This window comes from Lissotriton vulgaris, chromosome 8, assembly GCF_964263255.1.
Source record: "Lissotriton vulgaris chromosome 8, aLisVul1.2, whole genome shotgun sequence".
Classification (NCBI taxonomy): domain Eukaryota; kingdom Metazoa; phylum Chordata; class Amphibia; order Caudata; family Salamandridae; genus Lissotriton; species Lissotriton vulgaris.
In genome coordinates this window covers 334,927,387-334,940,746 of record NC_141696.1, presented here as the reverse complement: position 1 = coordinate 334,940,746, position 13,360 = coordinate 334,927,387, and the positions used below count along the sequence as shown (strand labels likewise).

The 13,360-nt window shown below is 41.8% G+C and overlaps 1 protein-coding gene across 1 annotated transcript in view; it reads left to right on the top strand.

Moving 5' to 3' along the window:
* The window catches only part of CCDC80 (coiled-coil domain containing 80), a 315,033-nt gene that overhangs the window by 123,825 nt on the left and 177,848 nt on the right, over nt 1–13,360 (top strand). Inside the window, exon 4 of the mRNA XM_086934101.1 lies at nt 267–403. Within this exon, the coding sequence (XP_086790227.1) occupies nt 267–403 (137 nt within the window). The remainder of the gene's footprint in view (nt 1–266; nt 404–13,360) is intronic.

Below are 13,360 nucleotides of genomic sequence, written 5' to 3'. Positions count from 1 at the left end.
TAAATTAAAGCACTGTTTGTGGACTTATGGTACAATATTCAAAGAATTCCTCTTTCAACTTAGAAAAGAAAAGGAGCTGAAGCCTGGGTACGACAGAGCTCCTTTATTCGCCCTGCAGTTTCATCTTGCCTTACTCTTTGTGTCCTTCTCAACTAGCTAAGCAAAACTAGAGTGGACACCTGGGCACTTAAAATGTACAGACACTGTATTTTTTATGAGTGCACTGTTAACATTCATGTTCTTTTTTACCTGTGTGTTTTTCCCAGAAAACGAGAAGCCAATGAAAGTCATAGGTAATGACGACCTGCTGGACCAGGACCTAATGAACGAATTAAGGAAGGAATATGGAGCGGCTTACAATGACTTTTTTATGGTTCTTACAGATTCAGACATGAAGGTCAAGGTATGCGTTTTGATTCATGAAATGTCCTGCTGACTCAGGGAAGAAATACCTTTCAGGTCAATTTGTGATGGGGAAAACATATCAATTCATAGGCATATCTCAATCTCTAATAATCATGCTTTTGCTGGTAGCTGTTTATGGTTTGCTGCTACTGGTGTATTATTGATGTGGTAGATAACGTTGTTAATGTTGCAGGGTGATGGTGCTACTTGTTGTTATTGCTGTTGTCCTCTTCCTTTCCCTTATTGTTTTTTATTATTTATTTGTGGGCATTTCTTTCTCTGAACTTATCAAAAAAGTACAAAAAGCATGTTTTGGTGTTGGGAGAAGAAGAGTAGGGCATGCTATTTACAAATAATTTTAAACTGAAACCAATGAGCACTGAAAGTATCAGCACCCCAGGACCCTGAATTATTTGATGTTGGCATGTATTGTGGGGCCATGAACTGTGATACGTGTACCTAGGTGTGATGGGCACATAAACAGGTGTCATGGTACGTCATTCCTGGTGAACTTTGAAATTGATGAGATGTTAAGGGAGGCTCCGAACAATGACAGTAGGAGAACCTTGAAAGTTTTGGGACTTGTATCCCAAAATGAAAAACACAAGCAAGAGTATTGAGTGAGAATGAATATCTTTTGGAGTATTCTTCCCCAAGAAAGGTTGGAAAAAATGAGGTCAAATGGAGGTGAGTTTAACCTTCTTTAGAACACTTTGAGAAATTGGAGAAATACTTTGCTTTTTTTCAACACAACTCTCCTACAAATTTGACAAAGTGCAATAGATATAGCAATCACCTCAGAATATGTTGCTATTCCATTTCACATGGCTTGTAATCTTTAGAAATGTTTGTGACATCTTTATTCAGTTGTACATTTCAGTTACTTTTAGTTTTCCACTGCCTCTTCCAAGTACATTCCTAGTCATATACAAGTAGGTTCTCAGTCAGATACCCTGTATGTCTAATTGAAAGAGGAAGGTTCCACAAATTAAAAGTAAGACACATCTCTCTATGTCAGGCCACAGGCAGTAGAGTAAAACAGATCTTACAGCTCCATACAGTAGTGCAAATGCCATGCAAAATGTTATCAACATAGATGAGGACATTTTTCCACACTGAAGTAAGAGCAGTAGGGCCCAGTGAACTTAGGCACCAAAGGAAGGTCAACAACTCTCTCTCTCTCAAATATCCACTTTAAATGTACTCTTGAAATAAAACCATTGTGGCCAAAAATTCAACAATAATAGGTTGTGGTCTATGCACACCATACATTTTTCAACTAATGTGAACTTAATCAAAAAAGAACTTGATCAGTGTGCTGAGCCTAATGGTGTGTACCTAATCACACCTAACATAAACAAGAAGGGGGGCCAGCCTGCTCACCTGCCTGCTGGTGTCAAGCTTGCACTACTATAAATGATGGAGTAATAATGTTGGCCAAACTTCAGTTCTGGATTTTTGGTGATGTGACGACACTTTTGATTTTTCATTTTAATCGCTGATCCTTGGCTTCACTGACTCAGGTACACGCTTTACGTGTAATCCGTTTACAATTTCCTCATTTATTTGACTATTTCTGTCTTGGCTGAAAGTATTCTAAAATCACTAGTTTCTCAGCTTTGTTCAAATCCATTCACTAGCTAACAATGGGATTGATGCTGAAAGATATACAACTGTGTGCAAAATTTGACACGTGTTTTATATTTTATATTTTTACATTGTTTTTCATGAAGAAGGGACGAATAAGTCCCGATAAGCATTGGGCTTAATACATCTATGCTGAAATTTGTACAGAATTTCTGTTAAGAACAATGTTTGGTTAGGTTATTTGATGTATATCGCATAATACAGTGTCATTGCTACGATGCTCATCAATTTGATTTAACATTGAGTAAAGAATTTTTTTGAAATCATTTTGAATGTTGAAAAATTCTGTGGAGAAATCATTGTTAAATATCCAAAAAATTGCTATAGCAATTGTATATCATTTATAGTAGTGCGAGCTTGAGACCAGCAGGCAGATGAGCAGGCTGGCTCCCCCTTCTTGTTCAAAAATTCAACAAGACTTTTTCTGAGAAAATACAAATTTTGCTATCAAATACAAACTCTATGTTTAGATAAATCATTACAAAGTCCCCACGCGAAAACATACAGTTGTCATTGAACCGAAGAGCCAGCTTTTTTATTTTTTGTTTAATACAATTTTGGCTCCCAACATATATATATAATATAGTATAAAGTCAATAAATATATGAACTGACGACTCACACAAATCTAAATGTTCTCTTTAACAGACTATTATTTAAGTGATGCAACAGACTATGCTTTGCGTGACAGTGCAAAATCCCAGTTTAGTCACAGACCTGCAGACACATTAACCACACTAATCCATGGAACAGATTGGAACAAGTGATTAGCCGGTTACTGGAAATGACGCTGACACTGTGTTTTAGTGGTCACTGAAAACTCCTGTGGTGTTCCCCAGACTACACTTTCCAGGGAAAGAGGTGATTCACCACTGTGTCCTAGAGGAGTTTGAGTTCTTTGCAAGGAGGAATATTGTCAGCATTGGAAATGTTCCAAAATGATGAGCATTACTGGGTTTCTGGCACATTGTTGGTCTATGTGTCTGCAAGTATAGCTTCTGAGAAGGCAGATAATTCAACCAGCTCTTCCTCACAAGTAACATCCATCAGCTAGGATTGTGCCAGGAAAGGTGTACTTGCTGTTCCTAAGCTACAGTAAAATATGCAGGAAAGTTATGCCTACTTTGACATAGTGTAAAGAAAATGGGGTCATATGTAGTTTTTATTCAGATCTGCTGCATTTTAATTTGTTTCTTACCAAGCTTCTTAATATTGAAAAAGTATGTCTGAAAAACATTTGCATTAATAATTGTATTCAAGACTCTGCTTCCACTCAGGCCTTCGTTATGAGCTACTCCTTATTTATGTATGCCCAAAGAGATTATGACTGAGGAAACATGGCAGGCCTGGACAGTTTCCCCCACGGACTCCGGCTGCTCAAAGTGGTTGAAATGGCCTTCTGAAATTCCCTACAGGAATAGGGAAAAGTCAGGTGAACTGGATGTGATAAATCCCGGAGCAGCTACTACTGGACGGGGGTGGTGGGTGAGGAGGCCAGGGGGAATGAAAAAGAAAAAGTTTATCTGGGTACGGCCAGACACCCCCTCTCCTCCGTCCTCTTCTTATATTCTTCCTGTCTGGAGTCTGACAGCAGGATGCAGCAGGTCTCCCAGGCTCCCCTAAGCCAATCACAATGCAGCAATGCAACGTTGTGATTGGTCTGAGCGCCATAGTTTGGCACTCAGACAGGGAATGGGAGCCTAGGCATGTTCTCCAAGCAGGCTGTAATGCAGCTTGGGTGGAGAACATAGAAAGTGCGCATGAATGTTTGGTGGACCTGAGACGCCGGCCAAACACTCATGCGCACTTTGAGTGGGCAAACCATTCCTCCTCCTGGCCCCTGCTCTGTCAGAAGGGCAGACCCACACAGGCACTGGAAAACTAAAATGATAATAATGTTGGAAAACATAATAACGTTGGTTATTATCATTTTAGTTTTCCTTTAACCCCTTGCATGCTTGTGACGGAACCGTTCGGTCACAAGCCTCGGGTGAGCTGTGCTTGTGATGGAATGGTTCCGTCATGGCCCACTCGCGGCGCATGCGCGGCGCGAATTCCGCGCCTTCGCTGACGAAATAAAGGGCGGGCGGGTTCGTGACGGAACCGTTCCGTCACAAGCACAGCTCACCCGCGAGCCGTGACGGAGCGGTTCCGTCACAAGCACGGAACCCCCGCGCGGCCGCCCCGCCCCCTTAGCGCTGCGGCGGAATAGCCGCCGCAGCGAAGGGGTTAACTACTGCTCGCAGAACAATGGGGCAATGCTCCTCCACCGTAGTAGAGGAGCCGCCGCTGGTTAAATCCTATCCCCTTCGTTTTTCTCATTACTTAGTAGACCCTCAGGATCTAACTTAAAATGGTCCAGTGTTTCCGACACCCAGAAACAGCACTCTGGCTGGTAGCAGTATCTCCAAAGGCCAGATTTACCACCACCATCAACAGGCCACTAATAACAATGGCCACACACTGCTGTTCAGTGTTTAGTACTTTTGCCAAGGACACGCAATCTGTATTGATGATTTGTCAAAAAAGGCCATAAATGGTTGCCTTTTGGGGAATCAAAAAATTGCAATGGATTCAGCTTTCGGATGTGTAATAAACTGAGTTTTAGAACAGTAATCCTGTAGGTTCTGCTCCGGAAACTCACACACAGTGGGAAGGCATTATGTGCTGCTTCGCTTTGTAACACCACCTGTCACTGCAATCTTCATGACAGCTGATAATGACAACATTTAACCAACAATGTTTTGAATAACCATTTATGGGAATAGTAAAATGTACTACCACTTACTTCCACTAGGTTCCAATTCACAAATGTTTCTGCAAGTGTAGTTGGGGTGTGCAAAAAAATAAATTGTGTACCCTTATTCAGAGGGCAAAGATTACTGGAATGTTGAAACTCCAAAGTGCATAAGTGAAAATGGGAAGTTCACCATTATGGTAGATATTTCTGCACCTTAAGTATAGTGCTATAGGTGGGAACAGGATATTGATTGTGGCGGAACCTGCAAATGACTGTGAGCACTATGTTTTGGAGTAATAACAATCCTTTTAAATATAGTGTCTATACTCTTGTTAAAGGCAGGAGTTGTATCTTTTCGGGAAGGGAAAAGGAAAAATTATTTTCGAGTGGAGGAAAAAATACACATACAAAAGCACAACACCACATGTTTTTTCTATGAAGATTTTCAACCTAGTTTAAAATCCAAGTTACTAAATGTTTCCCCTTGGCAAATAAAAATGGAAATCTACTGCAAAACTGGCGGAAACTGTACAGGAGTAGATTTCTGACTTTTCAGGCCCCTTTTGTTTTAAGTCTCTGGCTTAGGACACACAAATTCAATTTAGCAAAAGGTAACTTAACCTCTTTAGTGCAGGCATCAGCCAGCGGCCAATACCTGCACTACCTTCCAGTGCGGTCAATGACCGAAGCTGGGGAGAGTTTAAATAGAACCACCAATGCTTCTACCAGAGGGTTGCTTTATTATGGTGAGGAATGAAGCAAATTTGCTTCTCCTTAAGCTCTCACTCTCCTCCACCCATCTGTGACCCATCCACACCGTACTGTATGCTGACATCTCAGACGGGAAAGTGGAACCAGTAGGCGCCATTAGTGCCCACTGGCTCCACATTCTGATTTGTGTCGAGAGCATTACTCTGCCTCACAGCACCAATCAGTGTGGGAGAGGCAGTGTTGGAAATATGAGAATGTCTCCTTTCCAGAACTGGATCCCCTTCGTGAATCCCTGTTTGGCCATCGTACGGGTACACGATCTCCAAGCATTGATTCATTCCACTAGTCAACATGGAGCAATTATTGCCCCTTTTGGCATGGGCTTAATCTCCCTTCCAATCTTGATGCTAATGCCTTTCTACCCCCGACCCTCTGGGAGGACAAATAGACAGAGTTTACCCCCAATTTCCCTCCCCCCAGTGGGAAACCAGACCCACTAGACACTAAGGAATGTGCGAGACACTTTTTACAGGGGGTGGCGACTTCCCCCTATGGGCATGAACCTGTGCTCCCCCCCAACTCGGTCAAAGCAATCTTTGTACCTCTCTGGGAGGTCAATATGGGTTGTTCAGCATCAATCTGTCCCTAGGGGGCGCAGAAAGCCCTATAGGTGCCAAGGGATGTGCACAATGCTTTTTTTTGGGTGAGAACAGCCCCTATGGGCATGAGACTGTGTCCCCCCCAACAAGGGCACAACCGTCTGTTTGCCTCTGTGAGCGCAGATAGGGGGTGTTTAACCCTAATCTACCCCCTACCACCCAGGTGGGTAGAAGCTCCACTGAAAACCAGGGAATTTTAGGCTAAATTGTTTCAAGGCGTGGTAGCTGCCAATTTTTCAGGGCAAGTGTGGAAATGCTGGGTGGTAGGAAATTTGAGGATTCCCATAGATTTCAAAACTTTTTCCACACAGACGTGAGTAATATGTGTGGTTTTTGTCAAAGTTTGAGGTTTGAAGGGCACTGAGAGTAAAAAATGATACAGAAATCCAGACCAGGCGTATTTCCCCTGGGTGCCTAGTTTTCAGAAATATCTGGGTTTGGTTGGTTTTTGGTTTCCCTAGGTGGTGGCTGAGCCCAGACTAAAAATCCACAGCTACCCATAGTGCAAAAAAGGGCCAGTTTTGAGTGGAAAAATTGTATATGTCCATGTTACGATTTTGGGTCTTGCCTGCTGCAGTTGCTGGGACCACCCACACAGTTGGGGTACTGTGTATTTTGGGAGAAGTGTGGGAATACTGGGTAGTAGGTCTTTTGTGAATCCCCACAGCTTCTTCAATTTTTTGAAAAATGTGTGTTTTTAACAAACGATTGAGGTTTGGAAAGCCTTGTGGGTAAGAAATATCATGGTATCCACATGAGTCATGCCACCCTGGATTCCCCAGAGTCTCTTGGTTTCATAAATGTGTGGGTTTGGTAGGTTATTCTGTGTGGTGGCTGAGCTAGGGCCCAAATTTTGTAGCTACCCACATTGTAGAAAAAGTATTGATTTTGCTAGGTGAAATATGACGACTTCAGGTAGCTTTTTGGAGTGTTTTGGGTCGAGGGCACAAGGCCCAGCCACACAAGTGTGGTACCATATTTACTGGGAAACATATGGGAACAAAGAATAGTAGAACATTTGTTATTATCAATTGCATTTCTCTGCACTTTTGGCTTCCAAATGTACGCCAGCATTTAAGAAAGATGGATATATTCACAGTCATATATCACGTAGAACACAACATATACAAATATGTAAAAACACAAAACAGTTACACAACATATATCATTATATAAATACATATGTTTCATGTAATTTACAGTAAACACAATTTAAACGTTTAACATTCACAATACACATAGAAGAAAGGCAATGAATTTGGCATCCGTAGTAACTTAGCATATGTATTGACACATATAACCTTATTATTTAACACCGATATGTGGAGTACTAGTACGGAATGCCTGATTTGTACATCGACGTTTCAACCCCTATTCAAAGAGTGCAGGTAAACTTTCCTGTTTGGATTTTCAAATTTCCCATATAGGTACAAATGGATGATTAGCTGAAACTTTAAGGATTCCTCCACTACTTTTAGCAATCAGAAGGCCCACATGCTGGCTACTCTGAAATATATTCATGGTCCTTAAGAAGACCCTGGGTGATGTTTATAATTTGCACTCTAAATAGGGGTCGAAACGTTGACGTACAGATCAGGCATTCTGAATTAATACTCCACATATCGATGCTAAATAATAAGGCTATATGTGTCAATATAAATGCTAAGTCACTACAAATGCCAAGTGTTTTTCCTCTATGTGTAGTGTGAATGTTAAACGTTTCGATTGTTTTTATTGTAAATTACATGGCACATATTTATTTATGTAATTATATATTTTGTCAAACTGACTTGTGTCTTTGCAAATTGTATATGTACTATTCTACGTGATATATGGCTGTTAATACATAGATCACTTTTTGAGTCTATAACATCAGTCTTACTATTTATTCTGTTTGTATGGTATTCAGTGTTGACTATATACTATTGATTGGTTTTCCTGGTGGTCAGGACAAACAAAAAGTTTTAAAGCAATTCTGCATTTCTCGACAGAACCAACCAATGGCATATACTGTTTTAGTTCCCTAGGTTCTGTGAGACATTGGGCTACCCCATTAATCTTTAATAGCGTTCAAGAAAGAAAACAGTTTGCTAAATTCTCTCTGAATCACATGATAATATGAAAACTCCCAAATTCAAAGGTGTACAAATAATCACTGTTCTTAAAGTCAATATCTTGGTGCATGTTTCAGAATTTTAAATTAGTTTCCTTCCTACCCATTTTTCATGCAATAGATTTTACCATTAGAATTTTTACATGGTCTGCCTTGAAGAATAATTAGAAAGTGCTGCTCAGTTGTTGGCTTTGAGTATCATATGTTTTTGGAAGACCTGCAAACTAATATATGTCCTTGTGACCAGAAGGGTCTAATGGATGTAACAGTATATTGCTTTTGTAAATCGGCCTCCATGATAGAACAATTATAGATGAAAATATCTCAAACTGCTATTTTTTGTTTTGCTTATTTCACTTTTTAGATCAATGATTAGTTTCTTTGGGAAAATGTTCAGGAATTGACACAAATGGCCCCCTGCTTAATTTAGAAATGTGTCTACTTTTCTGAAGTGTAAAGCTTTCCAGGACCACCTATGGGTTTCCCACTCGTTTACACCATAAACTGCAAGTAGGTTGAGACAACAAATATTAAGGATATGGACTACCTCTTGGGAAAAAAAATCAAAAACTGTGTTAAAAAACGGTTTTTGATACAGCACATTTTCCCATTTTTCCTAAACACCCAAATGATATTTATATATATTGGCTAATTTATTGGTGCTCTCTAGGAGAATCCTCAAACCCTCGGTACCTTTAGAGTCCCCAGGATGTTGGAAAAAAGGACACAAATTTTGCACTGATACATATTGAGGGAAAAAAAGGTTATGAAGGAGTAAGAGAGAAGTACCCCAAGTATAAAAAAAAAGGTTCAGTTCTGCTTGTAGAAAAGCCTCAGCAGTTAAGGCTTAGCTGAAATAAAATATTGTTGGGTCACTTTCTTATTATAGTGGGGTTGATTTATTTCTGTCATTGATGAATTCTGAGCTCAATGCATAGCTAATTCAGTAGGGCACCATTTTATATTTGTATAACGCATATAGAAAGAATATTGACCACTACCACAAATATTTGCATAATAAACAGTCCCAGTATAACGTTCTAGATAATTCTACCTTTAACCAAGCTCTACAAAGTGACTGGAAGGAAATACGTCAGATTTTTACCAAACTCGATAAATAAATACAATCTTTATTGTTTATTTTTTGGACATACTTCGAGGAAATAAAGCTCAACGACTGATCATTGTTTACATTGTCTGTCTCTTTACAATTAGGGAAATAGTTTAACCAATCAGCAGTGAGAGTTCCTGTGTAAACGGTGATGCACTGTTTACTCACTGTTAATTGACCGTATGTCCCCTTTCAAAAAGTGGAGCCTATTTTTTTATTTATTGTTATTTGTAGAGCGCATACAATATTCCAGCAAATTAGATAGGTGTTCATATATTAAATACAGATGGGCTAGCAGCAGTCCTGCTCTGAAAGGCCTGTTGCTATAGTTCTCCATCGTCAGGTTCCCGTAGTGGTTAATTTGTAAAAAAAGAAAAATGCCCGAGAGCTCGTCAGGAAGCTGCTTGTACCAGCCCATTTCTCCTGTTAGTGCCGCCTAAAATAGAACCAACTACTAGCCATGAGTGTGAGGAGAGGATGTGGGGTAATGGCCAGAGCTGCCGACCTCGGAGAGGGGAAGCAGGTTCGAGTCTCAGCGTCAGCTCAACATCCTGTGATTCTGGGCAAAACTCCTCATAAATGAATGTGTCTTTAACTGGTGCTCCTGAAAAGAGCCGGTATGGATGATTAAGAGCACTGGAAACCACTGGCTTAAATTAAGCACTGGGTACCCAGACAGAAGCAATGATTAGAAAGTGTGCATACACATAAGGTATTACAGTCGGAATGTGCACCTGACTGTATATTATGTACTTACATACCACCTGTTCAGATGCTGCGAATTATAAGGTGCCACGTGGTAACGTAGTCACTTAAGGAGCCCTTTCCGTGTGGTAAAATACCCATCGTGAATCTTTAATGCCATATCCTCATCAAAGTATGCAATGAAACAAGAAGCTTGTACTGGGTAAAATAAACCTTCCCCTAAAGCAAAGAAATATTAAATTAACGTCTCAATGTGGAACATCAAGCGGCCTATATTCATGCAGTTCCACCTAAACGCTGGGCGTGAAAGAGCAAAACCCAGCAGCCACATCTGCGCAGAAACTCACAGCTGCAAAAGTTAAAAACCTCCAGCAAAGCATTATTAACTTGTAAATATTATTAACACGGAGCCTGCAGCTGGAGCCTGTCTTTGAACCAGCTCGAACCCTCTCCAGTGCGCGCCATGACATTTTCTAATAAATGTCTCTCTGTTACGTTAGAAATCCTTACTTCGAGAAAAAAGATCCGCTTATGAAATAAAAACTAACGTCTGCATTCTGTGGGTAACGCTGAATGTTTGTCTGGAAGCCAACCCTCCCAGTTGTTGTTTCTGAGTCTCTGTCGGTTTGAGCAGAAGTGTCAGTGGGTTACAGGTTTTGATAAGACCTTACAAAGGAGTTATTTGATAAAAATGTTCTGCTAACGCAGTTTGTAAACAGGGCTGTAAGACATTTAGCAGAAAGTAAGGACATTTGCTACATACGTCTGTAACTCGAGAATTACAGACAGGGGTGTTATTTTGTGTATTTTGGACCAATTCGTGTAAAGTTTAGAATTGGTGTAAAAAATGGCGCAAATACTTTTTCTCTATTGTTTCTGCTTGCATAGTTCGTGTACTCGGGATTCAATGAAACCAAAAGATTGCACTATGCAAAGGACAATGCTTACCATGATTCCATGATTATAAAACAAGGATAAATTGTGTTCACTTTCCAAGTGTGAAAACCGAGACTGTTCGATGCAAAATAAGTATGTCTTATTTCTCATTACGTGACTATGAAAAAATACTGGAAAATCACATTTTACCATTTTTGAAGAACAGTTATTCATGGTCCTGATTTATGTGTTTAAAGTACCAGTACACAAGCCAATGGATTTAAAAGCAATAAATGTATCATATAATGTTTGTATCAGTAATCCTAATTTACCCTGGTGCAAAAATCTTGCAATTTAGTAGCAAAATGTGCTTCTTTTGATACCATTAATGCCTCTGATTCATTTCCCTACTCTAACTCCGTCTTTAATCCATCCTCTGCTAATCCTGCCCTCTTTCGTATTTTTTTTTTGTCCACCCCTGTATCCCTCATGTGCTAATACTGCCCTCTTGCAATATGCCAGCAGCCCGAATACCCTCACAGGGTAACTATGTTAAGCTCACATTAATACGACAACAAGCTCATTTACCAACTAATCCACAGTTAGGATGCACAATCTTTTACCATCTCCTAATTTCTCAATTAACTTACAGTATTCTTTTCTCTCCATCAGTGGCGTAACAAGGAGGCGTGGGGGGTCTGCCTTGGCCAGCAGGAGTTTGACGTGCGGCTGACGTGAGCGTCAAATGTAGGGACCGTCGCCACCCCCACCCCCTCTCCGCTCTTACCTGTGGCCGTCGCGGGGCAGCAAATGCCCGACAGCCATGGGCACCAGACTAGCTATGCCACTGCTTTCCAGCTTGGTTATTTAGAAATTGTGGCAATCATACTTACAGTAGCAGCTGCAGGACCATAAATGAAAGCAAGTCTACATTCTAAAAATAACTAATTGGGTCTCTCTGATGCTATTCTAAATAGCTACCCAAAACATTTCAGTCGCAACCTCTTTCAATCCCAATAATATCACAACCACCATGCTCTAATCCAGCGGCATTGTCAAGCACTATTACTCCAAGAGCCGGAACATACACTACCTCAGCAATACTCACATTTTTTTTTTTTTTTTTTTTTTATTGCAGAATTAGAAACCACAGCATACAATGGCTCAACCAGTCCACTCGTAATGTCCCCCCGTTCAAGCATTAAAACATAAACCATACACAGCCATTCAGCCCGCATCCCGGAGGCCGGGCGGCGTAGTACCTTAAATAGCAGGAAGGCATCACGGTGAATGTCCCATAGGGACAATGGTCGAAAGATCATTTTACGTATCCGCATTTTACCCCCCCACCCACAACAAATAACTTCATCAGCCATCCCACATATGCAGGTCGTTGCTACCATCCGCTTCCTGACCCGCCCCGCGCACTGTTGGGCCCTCCATTCCTGGCCCGCGCCCCTTGCCTCCTCCCGCGCATCACCACACCCCACAGGCCTTCCCCAACACAGTGTCGCCATCGCGGTCACCCAACCTCCTGGCTTCCGGCCCACCCCGAACTCCCACTAAACAACCCCCCAATGTCCCCACCTCGGCAACTGCTGATGGAGTGTGTCCCGTCCTGAAGTGTAGTATGGATCCCGCTACAGTGTCAATGACAACTCTGAGTTAGTACGCCTCGCAGTGTCCACAGGTCCCATTCACTCAGTCCTCATCTTCCACTAAAGAGTCACGCAAGGCTTGCACCACCAATTCCCATGCACGCGCTGCATCCAAGGCTTTCTCATTACCAAGCTTGACAGCCTGTTTCATTCGGAGCACACTCTCACACTCAGACCATCGCAACAATTCATTCTTCCACCTCCTCACTGACGGCCCGCTCCTAGACTTCCAATGCCACGAGATCTCTCTTTGTGCCAGTATCAGGCCCAAGTCAATAAATGTGCTCGTCACCTTAGTATGTTTGGTGTGCGGGAACCAGAGCAACAGGCACGCCGCCATGTCGAAGTCCACCTCCCTGTCGGTCACATCGTTCAGGAGGTCCCCCACCTCTACCCAGTAGGCCTCCAAATGCGGACAACCCCAAAACAAATGGTCCATGTCCACCTCCGGAGACGAACACCTCGGGCACCGTGCGTCCTGCACCTGAAAGTACCGCCGTATTTTTTCCGGGGTCAGATAGGCCCTATGTAGCACAAAGAAATGCACTTGTTGGAAACGCGCATTCCTCGTGCCTTTCCATGTGCGCCGCAGAATGTGGCTCCACACCGTGTCTGGGATGGGCCTGCCCACACTCTCCTCCCATTTAGCTTTGAGCCCCTGGAGCGGTTCCAGTCCCTCGTGTAACATCCTGTTATGGAGGCAGGTCACAGCCTTAAAGGTGCCCGCTGCCATCAC